We start from the raw sequence: 24,432 nt of genomic DNA on the forward strand, positions 1-24,432 counted from the left end.
ATGCAGCTGGAAAGAGGATATGTTTGCAGGTTATAAAATCAGGAGGAGAACGGATATTATACGTGGATTTGAGATCATAAAATCCATTAAGGTTTTAAAAAGAGAAATGTGAGACAACTGCAAAAAAAAAAAAAAAATCCTGTTGCTTCCCAGAGTAAGATACTTCCTTGTAACTTTATCCTACAACACACCCCTGCGGTCTGCGTGTGCTCCACGGAGAAGGTTTCCTTCCAATGTTCTGTTCTGACACTGGATGGTGGTCACAGAGGGCAGTTTGAGGAAAAGTAGCATCTAAGCACAGAAGACAGGAGAGCTAGTCTCTCCTTTGCGGTTAGACCACTTCTGGGTTGTATCCAGTCAGTACTTCCTCCCCGCCCAGCCCCCACCCCAATCCATCTTGAATTTATGAAGGAGAAAGTAAGCCTAAAATGAGTCACGCTCATAGTTGGCCAATCTAAGACTTCTTCGCTTGTCAATTTGCCTTTAGGCTATTTCTTTCTGATTTAAGCATCTGTCTCTTTACTGAATTGCCAGAAGAACATTAGTCTTCGGACTTAATAATCTTCCCAGTGGAAGTTATCCATTGTTATTTAACTTAAAACTTGGAGGTTGAACTCTTCTCATTATTTTTGCCAGAAAAGATGTTAATTTATTCACTGAAATTCACTCATTCAATATTTTGATTATTTGTAGACCAATGAGTTCATCAACCATTCGAATTTTGAGAATCCACTCCAAATCAAGCTTTGTGCGGAAAGTTTCAGTTTTTAGAAACAACGCTTGTTTAAGTGCTGTATTTTTTTATTCTGAAACATGTATTGTTAGCACTAAGTTTCTAAGAAAACTTGGTTCGAATTATTTCAAGGAAAATGAGTTCTACTTTGGATGAACCTAATTCAATCAAGTGGCTAATTTGATTGTAATTCTGTTAGTTTCAGGATTACAGTATTTCCTGACTCCAAACCATCCCTCTTCCTCATTTGCAACAGATGAAGATACAGTTACAACAGAAATAATTTTTCAGGACTTCTTTCCCTGTACAATACAAATATGACTAAATTTCTCTATGATTATAAAAAGTTCTTCTTTATTCACATTAATCTTGTGATACTTTTTAAGTGAATTTTTACTGAATATTAAAGCCATTGTACTTCTAGGTGCCCTAGGGTTGTGGCTTAAAATAAGTGTGTTTTAACCATGAATTTTAGAAGAAATACATTCCTCTAATTGGGGGGAATAAAAAAGCACCTGCCTTTGTCTATTTATTAATTAATTTCTATCCAGTTCAAAGCATTTATATTAGCAGAAAAAGTGGCATCTATCAGTTTTTAAAAGTTGTTCTACTTACATTGTAGCATGCCAACCTCTTGGTGGTTTAAAACAATTTATTTCTCATGGTTCTGTGTGTTGTCTGCGTTCAGTAGATGTTTCTTGTGTAGGATCTGTTATATGACTGTAGTTAGATGACAGCTGGGGATAGAGTTATCTGGTTACTTGGCAGGGCTGGACGTTCAAGATGACCCAATCACATGGTAGGTGACTGGTGCCAGCTGTTGGCTGGAGTTCAAATGGAATATCTAAACATCAGCCATAGCTTGAGTATCTCCCCACATGGTGGTTCGGTTCCCAGGGTGAGCATTCCCAGAGACAGTAAGCAGAAGCTGGAAGCTGCCAGGCCAGCATCGTCTCCACCATATTTTACTGGCCAAAGCAGTTATAGGACCCGGCCAGATTTAAAGAGGTTAAAAACTAGAAACCATATTTTTATCGGATATTTGGAAAATACAATAAATCCTCATAGTTTCAATAAAATGTCCTATTAAAAAAATAATGAAAGATAAAGGAATGTCCTATCATATTCCTTAATGCTGTGATAGATCAAGTATGGTCAGAAGACCAAATATGGCCCTCTCCCTGTTTTGTAAATAAAGTTTTATTAGAATACAGTCATGCTCATACATTTATGTGTCATCTCTGATGGCTTCCATGCTACAACCACACGGTTGAGTAGCTGCAACAAGAACTGTCTGGCATAAATGTTTACAGTCTGCTCCCTTATAGGAAGAAACTTGCCAACTCCTGCCTTAATATCTTCATTTTTTTAAAGAACATTATACGTTAAGGATACTTGTTAATATTTACATGAATCAGACTTTTTATTGCGTGTGAATTTTTCCTGTTGCCTTTTTCTCTAAGTGGATGCTATCAACCCTACTAGTGCCCATGACCTTGTTCTAGTCCTCTAAAACAGAGTTTCCATGGAACTTGTTTTCCTCTTCAGCACAGAAGCCCTCCCTTCTGTTTCCACCCCCATGACCCAAATGTGGGCTCTGTTGTCTGCTTATGAGACTCCTTTGTTCTATGAGACACTATAAGGGTTACAGTGGTCCTCAAGCCCAGCCTCACAACAAAAGGAAATTTACCTGCGGAGAATCCCACCCCACCCTCGGATTTCCTGGTTTGTTTGACCTGGGTTAAATGCATCATCACTGAATACTTGATAGGCACTGTGGCTAGAGACGAACATGGAACAACTGTTGTCCATTTTAAAGTCTAGTCAAATCCTCAATAAAGCAATCCATCATCTGTAAGGTAGTAAAAATATAACCACCCCTTGCAAAGAATGGACTCCAGTTTGATCTGAAAATAGTCCTTGTGTGCTCATTAAGCTAGAAAGACTTTTTTTTTTTTTTTTTTTAAGACGAGACTAAGTGCCTTTGGTGGGGGAAGGTGGTACTTTTTTATATAAAGAAGCATGAAGAGAAGGAGAAATAGAGTATGGGAAGAAATAAATGGTGGTGGAAATAGGGGGCTTTTATTCCTCCTACCAGTTATTAATTGGGGGAACTACAAATAGCTTGTAGGCCAGATTATGTTGAAATGGGTGAGCTGTGGGAAATAGTGAGGGTCTTAGCATGGAGTTTTCTGGAAAGAAGAGCCATGGACAAAGAATTAAATCCTGTCTTGGGGCAGGCTGCTATGGAGTGTTTACATGTGTTGGAGGCAAGGGAGTGGGCAGGTAAATGGGATCCAAAGTTAAAGGTCAGACTTAGAAGGGAAAAAATCCTATTTTCTGTTACCACCCTAACCTGTTCCATCTTACGGGTGAAATCCCACATGACAGGGGCATACAAATTTAGAGCTGGTATTGAATAAGTTTAAATGTAGAGAACCTGCCTTTATTCAGATAATAAGGGGCAACCATGCAAGCTCATTTCTAAAAGGCAGCATCTTGAATACTTTCCGTAACTGTACTATCAGGCATACTAATTCAATAACTTAGATATAATTTTGGATTGTAATAGTATTTTTATTTTTAATTAGACTGAAAGCTTCAGTGGCTGGTATGAATGAAATGCATTTTCTGCCAAAGACATGTCCCCATCATGCATGATTTATAACGTGCCACCGATTTTTTGGGGGGGGGGGTTTCACTAAACCCTACATGATTTGTCTCCCCACCCCCAAAGACTTGAAAAACTGTAAGAGATAGTAGATAAATCAACTGAACTGTAGAAAGGGGTGGTCTTTGAAAGCATTACACGCATATGTGTGATGCCCAGGGGATCTTGGGGATGGTTTTAAAGTAACATTGTGAGGGCCCAAGTGGCAAGTTCTTCCTTGCTGAAAGAAATAATTCTTCAGAGGGATGACTGTTAGAGGTGTTAAAAGATAAACTGGGGCATATTAAACATTTTAAGAGTTTATTGGAGCAAAAGTCTAATAAGGATACTTGGGAGAGCTAAGGGAGAGCTGAAACTGTAATTCAGTTAAGTCTTGGTTTGGAGACCTGGAGATTAGAATAAGTAATTTTGTTTTGGACCCGTTGTCCTGTTTTTAATAGAATGAAAAGGATGTTGCTGTTCTGTCTGGTAGAACTCTCTGAAGGATGGGAGGAATATTCACTGTCCAATATGGCGGGCACGTGTTGCATTGGATGTGTGTCTATGACAACTGAAGACCTGAATTTTAAATTTTACTTATTTTGGAGTAACTTTTAAATAGTCCCATGTGGCAAATGGCTCCCATATTGGAGAGCACAGCACAAAGAAAACAAAATGTTCTTGGAAAAGAATGTAAAGATATGGAAAACAATTGTTCATCGTTGTAGTGATAATTCATAAAGCATTAATGTTTAGAACTACAGCTTTGTCATCATCATCACAGATGAAAATGGACACATTTTTCTTCCTAGAGATTGATCCTAATAGTGTCCTTAGAAATTATGGTAGTAAAAATTAGGCTTTGATAATAATAAATCTGGCCTGTCCAACAGATACTGTGATTATGGAAAAACATGGTTCCATACTCTAGTTTATGCAACTTGATATAAAATGCTGTGTGTCCCCTTTAGGTTGAATATAACAAAAAACAGTGAAGCTGACTTAGTCACAAGGGATATCTCATCAAGTAGTTAATTTGTAGAAAAATTTCATTTTTTCAATTTGAGTGAACAGATGGCCTATTCATTAAAATTCAAAAGTAGATAATTACTTGATTCCAGTATTTTTAGCAAAAGGACATTTTATAACATTATGTTTGGGGAAGACTCATAGGTCTTAAAATGTCTTATCTGGCTGGACACATAAATTCTCCACCATCTACAACTGCCTGCCTGAATAAGTCAGTTAAAAATAGCCTGGCAGCTCTTCTTCTGCATGAAAATGGTCCCTTAAAAACAGAAAAAAATACTCGTCTGTCTGAACAAAGATCTTCACATTAACCCCTGAACCCTGCCCAAACGTTCAGTCAGCAAACGTTTATCATTTTTGTGCTAGACACTTGAGACTAGGATATACATTTGAAAAGACTGTCCCCAGCCCTTGAGAAGGAAAGCCCAAAGGTAAATATGTTCATTGACTCAAAGTCCTGGATTTTCTTAAAATGGAATGGTATTCCTTTCACCGTGGGCATTTTCTTAGGTCCATCCTCATAGCTTATGGTAAAATCCATGAGAATAAGAAGCAGATTTCAGTGCACATACATTCCGAAGCTCCCTGCTGTCAGTCATATCCCATTCAAGGGGCAGACTTCTCCCTAGATGAGGGTCACACAAGAACCCCTCACAGGAAAGGGAAATGCATCCCCCAGAGAACAGCAGAGTACCTGTCTGCAGGCCCCTTTCCAGCACCCCTGGGGACAGAGGTTTGAGAATCCATCATGTTTCAGACTTCGGAGAAGTAAAACGGTCCGTATACTACACGTTCTACTGTAATACCCCCACGTGGGTCTGGGATAACCCCTCCACCCAAGCACATTAACATATCCGTAGTAAGATATACCAGTGGTCATTCAGGTCACGTCCAGACTCTAGATGGCCTCCTCTTAGGCTGGGTCAGGTTTTGAAGGCAAATGAGAAATGGGACTTTGAGAAACAGGAAGTTGAGGACTGGATAGTAATTGACACCTGGCCGGCCAAGGCCCCCACCAGGCCACTCTCGCAGGGACTGGGGATAATCAGATACCAACACAAAGCTGCCATTTGGGCTCTGTGCCTGAAGAGTTCCATGAAGGACCATCGGCAAGAGTTAGCCCGCCTGCAGGTTCAGCTCTGGCGGCATTCAGAAGACTTACGCAAGAACGAAAGTTCTTCTAATAGCCAACACAGAACTCAGAACCCTGAGCTGTTCGTTCTGATACTTGTACCTGCTATCTCTTCTCTTTGCTACATCGTGTCCTATTTCCTGAACCTTCTCTCTTCTGTTAATCCACAGTTCACCTGCCATCATTCCCATTTCTCTGTGAGGCTTCTCTCTGGCTCTCCTTCCCCTGCACCTTTTCTAGGGTAAAATCCATATTCTGTCTGCCTGTCACTAGAGATGACACATGGGGCTTAGAGGTTTGTCAAAGTCTCTTCGGCAGGGAGTCTTAACCATCTCAGTTCACGGCTACAGCAACTTGGGAGGACTTGCTTTGCAACATGCCTTGGTGGAATTTCAGAAAGCTGGAATGCTCCTCTTCAGAATATTCTTGTGAACGTCTCATTATCTCCTGGCATATGGCCATAAAAATCTGAGCTCACAAATGATGGCTCATTAATAAGGACAAGTTTAACCCAGGATTTAATGCCTTTGAGAGTATTCTGTAGTCCTACTGGGCACAGAGAGGAACTGAACACGTTTTTTTGCCCGTTGTAAGCCTGCGATCATTCATCAAGTTAACATTCATATTTTTCCATTAGGTAGGGATTTCTGTTTGCTTTGTGGTCTGGGCTTCGAATCATGTGTGTCTCACTGCGGGTGTGAATCCTCTCTGGAGGGTTTTTCCTTTGTTCCTGTGTTTAATTCATTTTGATATGTCATGATGACCACACAACGGGGCTAGTGTTACCTTTTGAAATTCAACCAGGTTCCTCTTTAGGACTGACTGCATTTTTCTGCCCATAGAGTTGGAGACACTGATGCCTCCTCCTCATTTATCAAACAGATTTTTCGGATGCCAGACTGTGATTTCCACCACCCCCCGCCCCGCCAGAGCAAATAAACAATAACAACAAAACAACAAAAAATGTGTCTCTGTGCCTTGATCTTCATAGCATATTAAAAGCACAGGTCTTTGATTGACATTTACCAATGACAGCTTTTAAGAAAATAGAAATCTTTATTATTGGATTTTTTTTAAAGCTACCTTCTCTAATAATAAATAGCTATGATTCATTGCTTTTTTTTTTTTTTTTGCAGGGGGTTGTTAGGGGGAAATATTTCCAGGACCTGTTTCATCTTTCCCCTCACCAAAAACCTGCTGCTTCTAGCCACTAGATTTCAGTTGTGATCAAACCGACATAGTGCCCCAAATGGGGTTCAATAATCCCGTGTCCCGAGTGTTTTCTCCTCTCGGCAGAGTTGTGTTAGCAGGGGAAAGTCTACAGATTTCCTTTGTAATGAATAAAATATGTGGGAAATGTGAAGGACTTATGTAAACGCTTTTGTCGCTGTCTCACTGAAGAGCTTTAATTTTATTCTGGGTAATCCTGGAGATGTCCGCTGGCCCCATGCCATCTTTGCTGACTTTATATGTTCCCAGTAGAGACCGAGGACTTCAAAGTCTGTTAGGAGAGCATGAAAACCAAAGGCGCAGGGCTGGCGAACTTTAATATTATTTTTCCCAGGGAAGCAGCCGTGAGACACAAGGCAGTGTGTTTTCTTAGTGTTCGAGCATAATTTAAAACCAGCCGGCACCAGACGTCTTCTTGATGGAATCTGTCTTCTGAATCCTAATGTTAGATGCCGAAGGTCTCTGGTAGTATTTCGGTCTATGTTTGTATCCCAGTTCTTCTGTAACACCAGCAATTGGACGGAAACACAGCCTTAGTTTAATGTCTGTTTTGTAATCTTCACAATGTAAAACACCGTCTATTGTGCTTTCAGTCTGTTGGTAATCCCTCCCCTGTCTGGAGGCAGAGTGCAAATTCCTATTTACTTATCTGGGGAGTGAGTGTGGGAAAGAGAAGATTTATAAAAGAAAAAATAAACTGGTTGCGCAAGCGAAGACTGGTGTTTTCTTCACGTGAGTCAGGGGATGAACTCAAATCAGGAAAAACTGAAAAATAAATATGGATTTTGATATCATGTAGAGGTGCTTGAATTCAAAACATAAATGATTTAGGACATTTTAAGATTGGGACAAATTATTCATGGATGGTGCTAAGTCATTAGGAATAATATTTTTCTATGGGAATTAATTTCTTAAATTTATTCATTACTGCTCAAGACTAGGTGGAACTTCACATCCTTTTAAATATTTTAAGCCTACAGGATTTCTTTATAAAATTCCTCAATGCACTAGAAGGGTGATTAACATAGATGTGTTAAGGTTTTTTAAATATCCAAGGTAAAATTAATGTTTTTATAGTTTCCATTTAAACATTGTATCTAGTTTTTTGCTTTTTTAAAAATTATTGAATTTGGGCTGATTAAGCTAACATTTCCCCTGTTCTATGACCAAAGATATACTAATAAAATAATTCTCTAAGGTGAGAGGCAGGCCAGATGGCCAGGGAATCAATTACCATCAGTTGGCAAACAGGATGGGATCCATGATTTTGGACTTGTAACAAGTAATCCTACATTTGTCTTACTTCAGCTTGTTTTGTTATAAATCTGCTTTGTTTTCTCTTAGATAAATTCTGGGCTGTCAGTGATAGTTATTAATACCCTGGTAAGATTCCATGAGGAGTCAAGAGGATTATTCATTTAGCCAGGGGTTCTTACATTTTTTTCTTTTTCTTTTCCTTTTTTCTTTTTTTGTGCCAGGGACCCCTGTGGAAATCTGATGCCTGGGAACCTCATTTCAAAATATTTTTAAGTACATAAAATTGGCTACTTTAGATTTCCAAGGAAACTAGTTATATCAAAAATCAATAAATTATAAAAGTTGTGATACACTAAAACATGTGAATTTTTTAACACGGTCAATAATAACATCTGTGTCTAATAACTGCCATGAGTTTGAAGGAATGAGCATAAACAATATTTAAAAATATCTATAGTTGTGTTACCTATAGGGCTTCCTGCTCAGTGGGGAGTCTGTCCCTCCCCCTGCTCATATTCTCTCTCTCTGGCAAATAAAAACTTAAACAAGATAAAAATATCTATAACTGCCATATAATAACAAAATGTGATTCTTATTGGTGACAGCAGCATACATATCATTGAACCATAATATGGTTTGTTACAGTGGAAAAGCCCCATTTCATTGAGAACTTAGTAAAAATAACAATATGAAGATTTTATCCAAGTTCTCAGCCCCCTTAATTCCATTTGCTTAAGGACCTTTGAACTAGACCATGAATTTTGAAATCTGGAATGACCTGTGAGGCTTCAGAGTCGGGTTAATTTAGAGAACATCCAGGTTTGTGCAAAGATTAGACATACAATGCTGGGAATTTGGGTGTGATCCCAGAGAGACTAATGTGAATTTCTGAGCACGGGGATGTTTTATCAGAATAACAGTCAAGGGAGACGATTTATTCTCTTTGCTCTATAGTTTGGTGGTGAAGAATCCCGGGAAGGGACCACGTCCATCATCAACAAGGTCTTACAGTAGAGTTTCAGTTAAGGGGAAAATTGGGTGTCTTATGCAGTGTGACCCTAAGAGGTGTTTGTAGGCATTACCTGTGTGATGTACAGATGACTTGCTCTCTTTCGTCATGGAGTGAAGTTGGGAAGGGATGGATGCTGATTTGGGAAGGAACACGAGGTCACCCATGATGAGGAGGGTTGGTGTGACCGCCCTAAAGGGAGTAAGAGCAGTTCTTCAAGGAAGAGAAGCCAAAGCATTTCTGATGCCTAAACATTCCTGTAAAGGATAATAAAACACTGATTACATTAGTCTTCGAACTGAGCAATTACTAAGTGCCTGTGTTAAGTCTCCATGTTTTGAACAGCTTTATTTGGGATATAATTCACATCCCATACCATTAACCCTTTTAAGGTGTTTGCTTCCATCTGGTCTAGAATATTCAAAGTTGTGCCTCCAGAACCGTCCAAAATCACTGTCTAGTTTAAAACATCTCACTCCCCCACCAAAAGAAATTCTGTACCCCTGAACTGTCATACCCAAACCTCTCTATCCCTCCTGGCCCTAGGCAATTACTCGCGTACTTTCTGTCCCTCAAGATTTGTCCGTTCTGGGTGCTGCACATAATGGTATACTACCATGCGTGGTCTTTGTGACTGACTGACTTAATATGTGTTCAGGGTTTGGCCATGCTGTCGAGTGCATCGGTACTCTGTTCCTCAGTGTGGTTGAACAACGTGTCCTTTGGTTTATCCCTTCATCAGTTAAGTCCTCAGTATATGTGCAGGACGTGCATTCTGCCACTGCCCCGGAGAGGAGCATTGTCTGTTTTCTTCCACCCTTTGGTTCTCTTAAACCACTACCCTGACTCCACCTTCTTCTGCCCCCTTGCTTACAGGGGGGTGAGCGCCATCTTCTTCATACAGGCAGTAGTTTTCCAACTGACTCCTCCCATTCCCAGCCTGCCCCATGCCATTTGTACAGCAGCTTTCGAGAGCATAAATTCAGATGTTCCTTTCCATCTTTTTATAGATGCTTCAAGTATTTTACAGGGTACATGGTTGTTACCTATTTTCTCTGCTTTTTAAAAAAATGCAGAGGTAGGTGAATGCTCACCCTTTACTCTGGAGAATCCTGACCTTGTGTAAAGGGGAAAAAATACATACAGCATGTTTTATCAAGGGTAGATATTTTAAACTGTTCAATAAAAAATTCCCCTTGTGCCACATGTACTGCTGGGTAAAAAAGAAAGTACAGAAATACTTCCGGGGGCACAGTGGGTTAAAGCCTCTGCCTTCGGCTCAGGTCATGATCCCAGGGTCCTGGGATTGAGCCCCACATCAGGCTCTCTGCTCAGCCAGGAGCCTGCGTCCCTTCCTCTCTTTCTGCCTGCCTCTCTGCCTACTTGTGATCTCTGTCTGTCAAATAAATAAATAAAATCTTTAAAACAAAAACAAAAAAAGAAAAATACTTCCATAAGTGGAGTGGGAGGGTGACTCTTTTATTTATTTATTTATTTGACACCTTTAACTTGTGTTTTTTCTTGCAGATTACATAGGCAATATAATTAAAATTTTTCTTGCAGACTACATAGGCTATCTCATTAAAATGAAATCCGAAGTCTTTCCCACAAGTTTGATCACTGTGGTGGTCATCTCCACTGATACTTCAATCTGGCCTCCAGTGCGTATCTACTAACCCCCTCCTAACTTACAAGCAGGAATTAAGTGGTTGCCCTCCATCAGTTTAGGGCTTACATACTAATATTTGGGAAGGACACACCGGGCATTCATGCAAGTTTCACACGTTAATCCTAGGAGGCAGGTGGTTGGTGATCTCTGTTGGGAGAGGAAGAAACTGCCCCCAAATTGCCCTGTTCAGAGCAGTGAGAATCAGCGAGGCAGCTTAGACCTTCTCATTTGTAAGTCTTCCCTCCTCCAGCCTCAGAAGAGCCTTTACAAAGCTAAACAAAGGTGCCAAAGGGACTTAGAAATAAGAGCTCCTCTCCGACTGAAGCCCCATTCATTCACTTGTGGACTGGGAATACTTGCCCAGCCTCAGGTGAGGTTGAGTGAAGTACTCTTTTGATGTGTGAAGGCTGGTAACCTCCCCTAAAAGCTCTGCAAACTCCCCTTGTCAGTTTCTCACACTTGCATGGTTTACAAAATTCCGCCCGGATCTCTGCTCTTTTCACTCCAGTACCTGTCTCACTCCTCTTGGGCCCTTGCGAGCAAGGCACCCTCCCAACAAGGGCTTTCCCTCTCCCAAACCCTGTGTACCAGAAATCTGTGAAGCAGACTCATTTGAAGAGAAAGGTAGGACATTAATTCTGGCAACAAACAGCCAGATATTGCACAGTAGATACTACTCTTCCCAAAACCTGAAAGCTTTCCTACTGGCCCCTTTCTTGGGAATCCTAGCTTCCTGCCCATTTCCCTTCTACCCTCCCTGCCCTGGCTCCTGTATCCCTCTGCTTCCAGATCCTAAACATGATAAAACAAACCCTTGAGAGCCTTCCTTGAGTCCTCCTTAAGCTGCCTTTGTTTTTTTTTTTTTTTAAAGTCTAAAGGAAATTTTAAGAACGACTCCATCTGTAGCCTCATCACACCCCAAGTATTATCTAATTATCATAACCCTATAAAGGAAAGTACTATCATCACAAATCTGTGGTGAGGTCATCAAGACAGAGGTTGATCATTTCTTCAAGATCCCCAGCCAGCCTGTGCCCCACCCGGTACTCCTCTTCTCAAGTGTGTCTGGAAAAGTCTGCCTCCAGCCTCAGTAGGATAGTCTTGCTTCAAAATGTTCTGTACGTCTATTTCAGATGACATCTGCTGGGGATAAATATCCAGTAAATAGCTTTGTGGCTTGATTCAATCCAGGGGCAGTGCGGTTTGCTTCAGTATTGTAAACTGGTGTTAACCTTCTTTGTTTTTCAGCATGCAATTTACATCTGGTGGAGGTTAAATAACAAATAGCGGAAGTGAAAAATTTACCTTTACATGTAGAGTATATTGTACAGCATGGATTAAATCGGGTATTCTCCGTGTCATGGGCACGGCTCTCATTTTGGGGCTGGATGGTGCTTTGTTATGGGGCCTGCTTGGGCATTCTAGGATGTTTAGCCACATTCCCGGCTTCCTCCAACTAGATGCCAGTAGGAAACCCTGCCCCCAAGTTGTGACAGCCAAAAATGTTCCCTGACATTGCCAAATATTCCCTGGGGACAAAATCACCCCCAACGGAGAGCTACTGATGTGCAGTGGACTCTCTCAAGCTTAATATTAAAACAAAAACATGATGGTGCCTACAATTCTGATGGTGTTAGTGGTAAATTTGCTATGCGCCTGTGTTTAGGAACTACAGAACTGGTCATTAATTTTTGAGGCTAATTGCAGGTGCTCATGAATTATAGAAATGATAGAGCAAGAATGCATTATGTACTGGTGGCATTCAGCTTAATAAACTTGACTTAATTAAGACAAATTATCTGTTCAACTCTCATTGACTCAGGGAAAGAGCAGTCCGCTCATTCTTTCTAGCGTGTGTCTATCTGTCCTCTGTCCTCACTTTTCTTATCACTGGGAATTGAAATTAGTCCACAGGCATTCATCTAGTGCTTTTTGTGTCCTTTAAAGTGCTTGGGTTTTAAAACACAGCGTGTATAAAGATTATGGACTTAGGATGCTTCCAGAATGCTGTTCATAGCAGATGAGTGGTTGACCCGTCTACGATCATTTGTTTGCTCTCTCCTTAAATATCTCTGAGAGCAGAAATGCTGCGATGTGAATTGTTCATTCCACATTTCCACTTTGATGATTCAGATGATTCTGTAGATCCAGATTGCTTACATTTTAGTCTGTTTCCTCATATAGGTTTCCTTTGTAAATATGTGCCCTATGATCGCAGTGGTAGAAACAAACATGAAGTTCAAGTGGATGTCATCGTCCCCCCCCCCCTTTCCCCATAAGTCAGATAGTCGGGTTCTTTGTGCTGGAGACCTCATTTTTGTTTCTGATCCTCTCTTTCCCAATAGTAACTATGATGATTTTATTTTATATTCCAAATATATATCGATCTGTTGTAATTCAGTGTAATGAAAAAATTGTGTCAAGGGTATTTATAGCAGTCATGACCGGAGAGGAAGTCAGATTTGCCTAATTGAAGAGGAAACAAAGGTCTTCGCTCCTGTATCTTCATCGAGCCTCTTAAACCTCAGACTCTGTCTTATTCCATTTGGTAACTAGTAATTTTGTGCTCCCTGAGGAATTTTTGCTATGATGATATCAAAGAAAAGTGACTTCTTTGACTAAGAAGCTTGGTCCTAACCAAAGTAGTATAAGAACCTGATGGTCAAAGAAACTATAGCACAAATAGTTTAGGGGGAAAAAAGAAAATAACAGCAACAAACCCTTCTCTCCCCCTTCTATCCCCCAAGAGAAAACTAATAAGCAAAATCCCTAATGAAAAATGGGTAGTGCCTATTTTGGAAGAAATATTTCATGCTGAAACAGGGCAGTTTCTCACTGGCTTTCGCTCAATGGCTAAAGAATGATTTGCAATCATCAGATTAAGACCTCCTCCAAGGAGAAAGGGTTTAGGTCCAGGGAGACCATTACCTATTTGGATTTGAAAGCAATCTTGAAGGGGAAACGGATAAGGTGCTGACCTACTGTCATTCTTTAATTCAGTAACAAACTCAAATTTCCTGGTGAGGCTGTCTTTTTCCTTCTTATGATGGCTGAGAAAAGACCTAGCTAAATGAATTACAGGTTTGAAGGAAATATCTAAGAATATAATCTGTCCCTGGCAATTGGATGGGTTTTCCTGGTAGCCCATGGCAGCCTTAGCTACTTCTGCTTTCTTCCCCACATGAAATACCCCCAACTTAAAATAGCCCTAGGAGGCAAGTCAGACCTCCTGGTATCCCTAATCCATTAGGAAAGCAGAAAGTGGGCTTAAGAAGTCTCATATTTCCTAAAGGGGGAAATTTTTTTTTTAATCTCTGTGAGATGATGAATATTAACTAAATTTATTATGGTAATGACTTAGCATTCTATGTTGGTAAAGGCATCCTTCTATAGACCTTAAATTTACACAGTGTTCTATGTAACATATCTGTAAGCAAGCCTCATCTCTTAGAGGAAATACGCCCCTGCCGGTGGGGACCAGCTCAACCATCATGTGCTGGATATTCCCGTGGAATTTAGCAACTACAGGATCCCATCGGAGAGAATTCATAACATACTAGCTGTGGGCTCAAACCTACCACATCATGAACGTGTGGTCAGACAGATGGGAGGACGGAAGGGATGGGGGATCTTGTCTAGATGGGACCACTGATAGAATACCTGTCTGCCTGTGATGGCCAGTCAAATTGTCCTGAATGTTCCAACCAAGGTTACTGGAACGAAGCACAGAGTGTTCATAATTAGGTTATTGCCAGCCACCCTAGTTCTGCCAGCCAGTAATAAATCTCTAAGCTGATTTGCCTTATCCTGAAAGTCCTTACGGCACAAAACCACATGTTAGTGAGAAACCCCGAAAGATGAACAAAGCCAGGTGATTCAGGGTCTCCTTGTAAACTCCATTTCTTTTATGTATAGGGCCTACTAATTCTTATGAAAGAGAGAAGTATAGATTCTTTGAATTGGATCTCTTCATACTTAGTATCTCCCAAGGTTGCTACATGAACCATAATGCCAAAAAGCAGGAGGTGGGCTGATTTTTGATCAAGGTGGCAAGTGTCAGGACTTAGGACTCAGCCCCTTCCATCACCAATGGGCATATGGTACCTGAAGTAAAATAAAAAAATACAAGGGGGCTCAGCTGGTTAAGCATCTGCCTTGGACTCAGGTCATGATCGCAGCCTGCTTCTCCTTCTGCCCCTCCCCCACCCAACTCATGCGTTCACTCTCAAATAAAAAATCCTTAAGAGCAATACATTCAAGGTACTATGATAAAACTTTCAATTGATCATACTAATTGCAGGGGTGATAAGAGCTGAGTGAAACTGTCGCCATGAAATCTTGTATTAGCCGACTGTTCCAACACCTCTCTTGGAAACAATAACAGTCTTGCAAAATCCAAATAAAAATGATCTGGATATTTCTTTTTTACGTGGGGAGAGTGCATAGTGAAAATGATGCCAACATGATTTCATATATGTTTTTTAAAAGCAAAAGCAAATAAAAAGAACAAAAGCAGGATGTATGCTGCATTTTAGATGGTCATTAGTTCCCCAAATAACAGCTCTGATAGCTTCTAGTCACTGTCTAGTTCAGTTAGGGAAACTAATGGAAAAGTCTAGAACTTTACTAGGATGTTCTGAAAATGCCTTTCTGCTATTCCTGAAGGAAAAAAAAAAAGATCTTTGATTTGGAATCTAACATATTTGAAAATTAAAGTATTAAGCAGTCACAAATAAATGCTAATGAATCTCTGTAATTTCTTTAAGAGAAATAGAAGTTACATTAATCTGTGCTGACTTGAAGTAAATTCATCAGTGTGCACTCCTGAAGTTAATAGCAAATTATAATTATATAAAAACCTCCAAGCTTGGTTCTTTCTGAGGTTGGTAGATGCCTCTGGCAAAAGCGTGCTGTATTTGGAGTCTACATGACTTTTTCCCTATATGTCTTACCCCACCTTGTTCCCCTCACCACTAAAATAAACACATAGCCTTATCTATTTTCTATGAAGATAAGTCAATTTAAACCAAACTTCAAAGGTAGCCAGAGAGTGGAAAAAAGGATGGGGGACAGGGGGAGTCTGAGATGAGGGGAGTGGCTTCAAGGCCCTATTACTTCAATGGAGGAGTGTATGAAGCAAGCTTGTGCTGGTCTTATCCTTGGGTTTCATAGGCAGACCACACACTTGGAAAATCATTGCTTGGAAGTCATTTGTAAGTGGGTGATCACTTCTAGTTTTGCTTCAGGGTTGATGTGTGGCACAGTGAACGACCTTAACCAAATTCACGCTTCACATCAATAACTTGCATTCCTGGGCTCTTGGAAATCAGAACGTTTGCAAATGTCTTTGAAACAACTGTCTGGTTAATGCTGTGTGTGTACCTAACTTTTTAGCATCCAGAGGATTGTGCCTCCCTGAATTACTTATTCCACCCACACAGTAGGTAGAAGGAAGGAAAAGTGATCACACTGTGACTCAGAGTAACATTTTACAAACACTGTGTTTTTGTTTACCATTTAGATATTTCTGATCATTTAAAAAAAAAAAAAAAGTGCAGGGCGCCTGGGTGGCTCAGTGGGTTAATGCCTCTGTCTTTGGCTGGGGTTGTGATCCCAGGGTCCTGGGATGGAGCCCTGCATCGGGCTCTCTGCTCAGCGGGGAGATTGCTTCCTCCTCTCTCTGCCTGTCTCTCTGCCTGTCAAATAAATAAATTAAAAAAAATATCTTAAAAAAATAAAATAAAATATTAGGATTTCTGTCTCTTTTAAAAAAAGAGAAAAAAAGTCACTTTCTATGATATGTGATTAGATTCCTTCCTTCCTGGGCTATTGTGAATATACTGACCTTGTAGTATTTAACTTAACCTGGAAAAGATGTTTTACATGCAAATTTCAATTTCTCAAACACAATCTGTTCCAGTAAATCTCTTCTTAAATTTTTTTTGTTATTCTAATTAATATGGATTATAACCTTCTGTTACCAGAACTAATTATTCATATATATGCATATTTATCATATATAGACTTATTTATACCTATCTTTATATCTGTCTGTACATATATATAATTATTCATACCCCTCTTTTTAAAAAATGAGTGAGACATGAACAAATAAGGCAAATACAAAATAAGATCAGGAAAATGAGTTGGAACCAGAAATGCATTTGTGCCCACATTTCCAACCCCAGAGTCTTAGATAATTCCGGCTGTGAGCTTTCTAGATGTCCTATCTCAAAGGAAACATGATCAGTTTCAAGGTTCCCTATTAGTTGAAATCAATCACTACTCTGAGCCTGGTTTTTCAGAGACGTAAAGGGCACCAGGACCAAGTACAGTGGTCATTGTGGAGTTACAATTTCCCAGAGTGGGGAATATCTACATTTTATTAATTAGCTTTGATGTGGCAGGTCCACAGATGTCCTTTCAGAAACCACTGAGCTAGAAATGAGAATGCTGTGTTTCTTGTCTCTTATTAGTTGAGAAACCCTAATGGCCAAGCTTTCCAGCAGGATTCTTTGTAGCATCTTGATCCTCCTATGGGTTTCTTTCCACAGAAGTCTAGCTACAGGACCCAAGGAGAGAGAGAGAACCAGTACACAAGAGAACTGGTACAGAATCACCTACGTGTGGAAGTTCTTTAGGCATTGCTCATTTTGCTCTTAGCTCCTTCAATATCATTGAAGCTAGAACTTCAAGTCCAAAAAATGTTGTAATCCATGGGAAAGGTGTAACTTTGTCATTCTTTGTCATTTCGGGGAGTCTGCCCCAAAATATGGTACTTGCTAAAGCAATGCTTGTCAAATGTTGCCTGCACGTGGCCAAGTGGGGAAGAGCACAAAGAGAATACAGATCAGTGTGACTTCTTGAAAGGCCATTGTCTTCTTTGGGTATGATATTGATTGGAGCCCAAAAGTTCTCAAACATGCCCCCCGCCAGTAGAGAATCTGAAACAAATACTTTTTCCATTTAAAAATAAACACAAGCCTACTAACCTACACGGACTGCATTGGTTTCTGGAATAGATAATGAAATCCTGTGTTTCAGTAGGATTCAGTAAGCCCTCCCTCCTTTTAGATAAGAAATATAATAAAAATAAGACCAGTAATAAGAGCTGGTATTCATTGACCGTTTGTTGTAAGCCAGGGATCACGCTCAGCATTGACCCTGTTTTAATCATTTTATCAACCACCTGAGGAGATATGTGTTTTTCTTTCATCTATTTTATTAATGAAGAAACCAAGGCTTGAAGATATAAATAACTTGCCCAAGGTCACAAGACTCATAGGAACAGATAAGAAAACCAGAATTTAACTCCTGGTCTGACTTCTAATGACTTAGAAACCTAACTACATTAAGTTCTGAGCCTGTTTCTCATTCTCAAGTAGCAGATGAAATTTGTAAGGGAACAGGCTTACCCTCGGAAGGGAGGGGAACATCTGTGGCTTATGAAAATATGGATTTACTGCGCTGGTATTAATGTACCTACCATGAGAAAGAGTTTGGTTTTCTGCAGTCAAGAAATAGAGCATGACAGAGCTAGACCAAATTTCGAGTGGGAAAACATGCCTCGGAAAGTATGTCCAAACTTGTAGAATTGTCCTATTTGTTCATTCCTGAGTAACTTCTTTATACCAAGAGGAGGTACACACACACACACACAGTTCAAGAGGAGTGAATAGATCTTATGTGAAATTTTGTCCTAATTACTGTAGGATTCTCTCTCCAGTGATAGCATTTACATGAAATGGTTTTCAGGGTCAAAAGAACAATATTCTCTGAAGGATTGACCTCACATGACTGGGACATGGATTACACTTTTCCCAAATTTTTTTTTTAAAGATTTTATTTATTTATTTGACAGAGAGAAATCACAAGTAGACAGGCAGGCAGAGAGAGAGAGAGAGAGAGGGAAGCAGTCTCCCTGCTGAGCAGAGAGCCCGATGCGGGACTCGATCCCAGGACTCTGAGATCATGACCTGAGCCGAAGGCAGCGGCTTAACCCACTGAGCCACCCAGGCGCCCTTCCCAAATGTTTTTGATATTGTTTATCTCAATAGGTATTTGAAGAAATTAGCACATTGACCCTGTTATTTTACAGATGTTATTGCTTAGTTGAAACTAGGTTGATTTTTTTTTTAAGGTTGATTTTTTTTTTAAAGTGGGAGTATATTTAAAGCCCAAACTCTAGAAAGTTAAATATTACAGGAAACAGGTAGATACAAGAACAATTATGAAGTCGATGCATGTAGTTCTGAAGTTTGGAGAGAGCCTGGTAACATTAGCTCTTTTCATTAATTCACTAGCTAAAGCCCACCAGAAGGTTCTACCATAGATGTGGATAAGTAACTTGGAAGAATAATAGAAGTGGGGAGGGGGCTATTAGTCTAGAATGGATTGTGTTGCCCATTTATTTCCCACCCTGCCCCCCATTGTGTGAGGTAAGGGAATTTCTAGTGTATATAGCTGTACCTTTTTTAAAAACCCATTTTTTATTTCCGTCATGGGTAGCATTTGCCTTCCTCCTAGGCAACAAACTGTAACACGGGTGTGTCCTTGGCTCTTTCCTTCCTTAGCATTTCATTTTCCAAGCCCTTTGTGGAATGTAAAGGGTCCTAATGTCTCTTTCCCCCACAACCCTCCTAGTTTGTTTTTCCTTATGGCCAGTGTTGTGGGACTGGGAAGCAGATAAAACAGTCGTGCCCAAGTCAGATAAGATGCTTAAAAATAAAAGATACCATGAGCTGCAATTAGGCAGTGCCCAAGGGTCCAGGTAATCTCCTTTCCTGTAATAGCTGTGCTTTACCCAAATGAGAATTTCCACATATGAAGTGTGCTGTAGAAAAACTGCCCACTTATTCAGGTTTTCTCTCAGATTCAAAATAACATTAAAATGGGAATTACCATAGTTGTCTTATATCATATTTGTACAAACACATGTTTACCTTTTTGTCTTTTCCTGGGACTCTCTTTCAGTCTTACTTCAGATCTTATCGGTGTTTTTTTTTTTTTTTAAGTTTTTATTCATTTATTTGACAGAGGGGGCATAGGCATAAGCAGGGGGAGCAGCAGGCTGAGGGAGAGGGAGAAGCAGACTCCCCACTGAGCAGGAAGCCGGATTCAGGGCTCGATTCCTGGACCCTGGGATCATGACCCCAGCTGGAGGCAGACGCCCAACTGACTGAGCCACCCAGGCATCCCTTATTTGTGATTAATTTAAAGAGGCATGGGACTTCTGAACTCACGTGATTTATTGCCATTTTTTGCCTAGCATCTGGATGATGGCTTGGTCTTCCTTGGTAATTGCTTTGCAGTTTTAAAGAGGGTTAAAGAGAGTTTCATTGCATATTGAAAATGCAACAAGTGAAATGAAGCATGGCAGACATTTACAATGGTGTTGTCTCTTTGTTTTAGATGGTAAGGTTGAGGTTACGAAAGAAGGTGTGAAGCTCTGCACCATGGGTCCAGGGAAAGTGTTCGGCGAGCTGGCGATTCTTTACAACTGTACCCGGACGGCGACCGTCAAAAGTAAGACTGTTTTCTTATTTTGCCAATACTTTGATATCTTTTGCCTTGGACCTTTGAGATACTGATCACCATGCCTTTGGATCTCATCTTCGTGATTTCGTGAATCGATATTTTAATTCTTACCGTGCGCTGTGGTTGATATATTGGTTTCCCCTTGTCAGGGAGGGTTAACAGTCTGTTCTGCAGAACTTAAATTTTATCACTGACTCACGGAAGTTGTTCTTTTAACTTAGACTTTTTATCGATGATGATTTACAATATGTTACAACTTTATAAACGGAACAGCGGCGGAGACCTTCCCTTTTCTGCCTTTAAAGTCTCATGCTAATACTTAAGGAAGTTATACAAATCTGTCTATTCTGGGTTACATTCTCCCATAAATTCCATGTGTTCATTCAGTGGTTTAGAAAAAATTTAAAGGAGAAATGTCCTTCATCTCATTCAAACATCATTGAGCGAGATATAGCCTGAATTCTAAAATCGTGTCGGAGGATATTCTTGTCTTCAGCTGTTCATCAAGCTGTATATTATAGTATTTTTCTTTTCTACTGATTGAGCTTATTTTAAATCGGGGCAATAAAGCAGCTTGTTTCCCTAATTTTACATGTATGTGTATATATGATTTCTCCAGCAACTTTTATTACTCAGTAGAAACAGCTGCAATCCTTGCGGGGTGGGGGAAGTGGTTGTTTTAAGTACTCCTTCCTGACTCTGGTGGGGGGGATGAGCATGTAACAAACAGAGCCGAATGCAAAAGCCAACAGTGGAAGGTCCATTGCGTCTTTCGGCAGCTGTATTTCATGTTGGGAAATGATCTTCTGACCCATAATCCTGTAGATGATGGCAATCACAAATCACTTTGATTAGGTTTTGTTATTTTTTAAAAAAATTCCTTTTGGCAGAAATGACAGGTTATCAATTAGTTTTAGCTGGATGCCTTTGAATGTTTTGTATATCGGGGTTCTTTTTCTCCGAAGTATGGCCTTTGGATACCAATATGACCCTGAACCTTGGGTTGTAAACACGTGGCCAGCCAGCATCCCAGAAGTTGTCCTTTGTGCCTTGTTAGTGAATCACCTTTTTACTCATTGAAGTCAGTCCCTGGGACCTCAGTTGCTGTTGGGGCACCCCTAGGATGAGTTCTACTTGACATTTGAGTCTTGATCTTTGAAAGCACAAAACTCTTTTGAATGACCGGCCCCACCTGGTTTTTATTTTATGTGATCACTTAATTACACAGCTCAAAGAAGAACGAAGCCCCATGAAGCGTAACAGAAGCTGCCGCAACTTGAACTCCCGTAAAAAGTGCCTTCAGTAAGAAAAAGAATAATTGTGACACTATTAAGTGAAACGGATTATGCTATCAGGCTGCATTTTTCTGAGAAATACATTCCTTGTAGGTCAGAAGGCCAGAATAACACATCTTGATTAAAACGGGCTTTCTCAGAATTGCAAATAGTGAATTGTGCATATTTTAAAATATTTCAGCCTTGTATATTGCTCATTTAATCCTAATGAAAAACCATGATTCCAAAAAGGTCAACAGTTGTAATAACATGTGCTTCATCTGTTGAAGCTTCGAATTTTTAAAGAAATATTTTAATGAATATTGTGGCAAAGATTTTTTTTTTTTTATGAGCTGATTGCTTTGCTTTGTGAATTTTATTAGGTTCATATAAAATGGTGCTCATCTGCTGTAGCTATCGGATTCATGTTTGATAAATTTAAACGCACACTTTGGATCTCATTCAGTGAGACGGAAGTAGGTGTTGAATGCAAATTATAATCCTAACCATTTGGGGGATGTCAGAACATCTACGTCAAGGAAAATGAGTAATGGAGCGTGTTCTTAACAAAGACACAGAAAAGACGCCTGTGCACGAGTGTGTGTGCGTGTGCGTGTGTGTGTGTGTGTGTGTGTTCAGAGTACCTACTTAAGATGTGGAGGTTGTATTGAGAAAAGAACCTAAGCTTGATGGAGTGCAGACCCATCTTTGCATTTATAGATGCTCAGAGGTTTCTGCATGAGTAGGGAGTAATATCTATTACCAAGATACTCTGAATGTCTTGTAAAGAACTATAAGGTGTGAATAATGGATTATTTCTTATTCAGGACCTTTTGTCCTGTCTCCTGCACTATCCAGGGAGATTATACCTGTGACCATGATCCTTAAGTACCGCTTTACATTTATGTTTAAATTAAACTTTCCAGCTGATCACTGCATAATTCTGATTAGATTCCATTAGGAATGCTACTTGTACCAAATGACTACAGAATATAATACACTCCCGCCATGCGCCCCCCCCACCCCCCGCCGTGCTATCTTACTCATTATGTGTGCTATTTCAAAATGTCCTTATTTGGTTTTTTAGATCCATTCATTTCTCAGGATTCAGGATTTTGTTGACTCTTGTCCATTTCTTAACTGTCATTTCGCCAGTCATGACCGTTTAGAGTAACTTGTGAAATGGATTCAGCCACTTGGGTGTAATAGTCTAAGTCCTAGGAGACTGCCCGTCCTACTGGATAGCTTGTCTGTCCTTGCCTCTTTCTTTTCACTTACATAGGTTGTGACCCCCTTTCTCTCAACATTATCTACTTTATTTCATGATCCCTCTCTCCTTTCTTTCCCCCTCGTCAGCCTGAAAGCCGCGGAGCATTTTAATGCATTTTTAATCTCAGAGTGGTAACTAAATCCTGGGTGACATTCAAGAGCTCCTCAATGTATATGAGTCATTTCATGTTCAAAAGAGCACTTTTTTTGAAATTGTATCAGGCCATGAATAAATAAATCTCAGTGACTTCCTGCTAGCAAAGCTGATTCTATTACCTGTGGGATTTTTTTTTTAAACTTAGGGTATCAAAAAAGTTGTTTTCTTATTAAAGTTATAGATTGATCGATGATGTGAAATAGGATACACTTGTTCATAATGCTTTGACAGAAAGAGTCTCCATAGTCGTTTGAAACAAGTCCTTCGCTTTTTCATCTGGGAGGGATCAGCTGGCATTCCTCTGGAAGTAAATGAATATATACCACTGATTATGATGGCAACATTGGGAAAGCGAACCGATAGCACCAAGAATAACTATTTTAAAATTGAAACCATAATGACTCGAAAGAAAACCTCATACAATGGTGTAGGAAATCTATATTCAGAATCTATTCCTATCTTATAAAACAGCACCATTGATTTTTTTTCCCCTTAGAGGAATGAATATATCTAAATACATAAAAGTAACATTTTGTGGGAACCAAGTGTCACAAATGTCTTGAGGTTCTTCTAAACACCTGCAAGTTTTCTTGGGCTGTCTTTGAACATGGGCACTTGGATGGCTCAGCCCATCACACACCCTCCAGATGCCACAGAGAGGAAAAAAATATATCTGATTTCCACAACACCAAACAACATCTGCATGAGTGTTTGAATTTCACATTTTATCTAAATGTTTTGGGATTGTGTAGCCGAAAGAATTTTACTATCTGTTTTGAAGCCCCACAAAGGTTAGGGACTTCTGATCCATCCAGTAAGAACTCTTGCTTCCTCAACTCCCATACTGAATCAGAAGCATGCTACCATCCTCTCTTCCTAAAAGGTCGTTTCACAGCGAGGGCAGCATCAACTTACTGCATCTATGCCCAGGGCTCTTAAAATCACACACACACACACACACACACACACGCACACACACACGGAAACATTGAAGTTGCTGGAAACCTAAAAAGAGAATGGAAAGGTATTTGCTTCATGATGAGTGAGGAATCCAGTGACCCATGCCCAGCATGTGAGTTTGCAAGGACATTTATGCTATCATCTTGTTTTACCTGAATTCCCCCACAAACAGGTCTCACAACTACATACGGATTTTTCTTTTTCCTTTTTTTTTTTTTTTTTTTGAGGTTGATTTCTATGCCTCTTTGCTGCCAACTACAGTTGTACATGAATTGGGGCTATTTTTGCTTGAAGATAACGAAATTGACGTCTGTTCCTCCTACTTTGAGTGTCTAGATCACAAATTCCCCAACCTTAAGTGGTGTGTTCTTCAAAACAGTCTCATTCAAATAGACTCTAATAAAACCCAGACCTTTCCTTTGTAGGAAAACCTCTCAATACCAGCTTTGAGTTGAAATGATAGAAAATTATCTGCAACATTTGTCTGGTGGGAGGGGTGGTGTGAGACTCTAATGAACTGAGTTGA

The 24,432-nt window shown here is 39.9% G+C and overlaps 1 protein-coding gene across 2 annotated transcripts in view; it reads left to right on the forward strand.

Annotated features, from left to right (window-relative positions):
* The window catches only part of PRKG1 (protein kinase cGMP-dependent 1), a 1,249,306-nt gene that overhangs the window by 450,623 nt on the left and 774,251 nt on the right, over positions 1-24,432 (forward strand). For both annotated transcript variants that reach the window (XM_044239523.1, XM_044239522.1), the window contains exon 3: positions 20,121-20,234. In XM_044239523.1, coding sequence (XP_044095458.1) covers positions 20,121-20,234 — 114 coding nt within the window. The remainder of the gene's footprint in view (positions 1-20,120; positions 20,235-24,432) is intronic.

The sequence above is a fragment of the Neovison vison genome, chromosome 2, assembly GCF_020171115.1.
Source record: "Neovison vison isolate M4711 chromosome 2, ASM_NN_V1, whole genome shotgun sequence".
NCBI lineage: Eukaryota > Metazoa > Chordata > Mammalia > Carnivora > Mustelidae > Neogale > Neogale vison.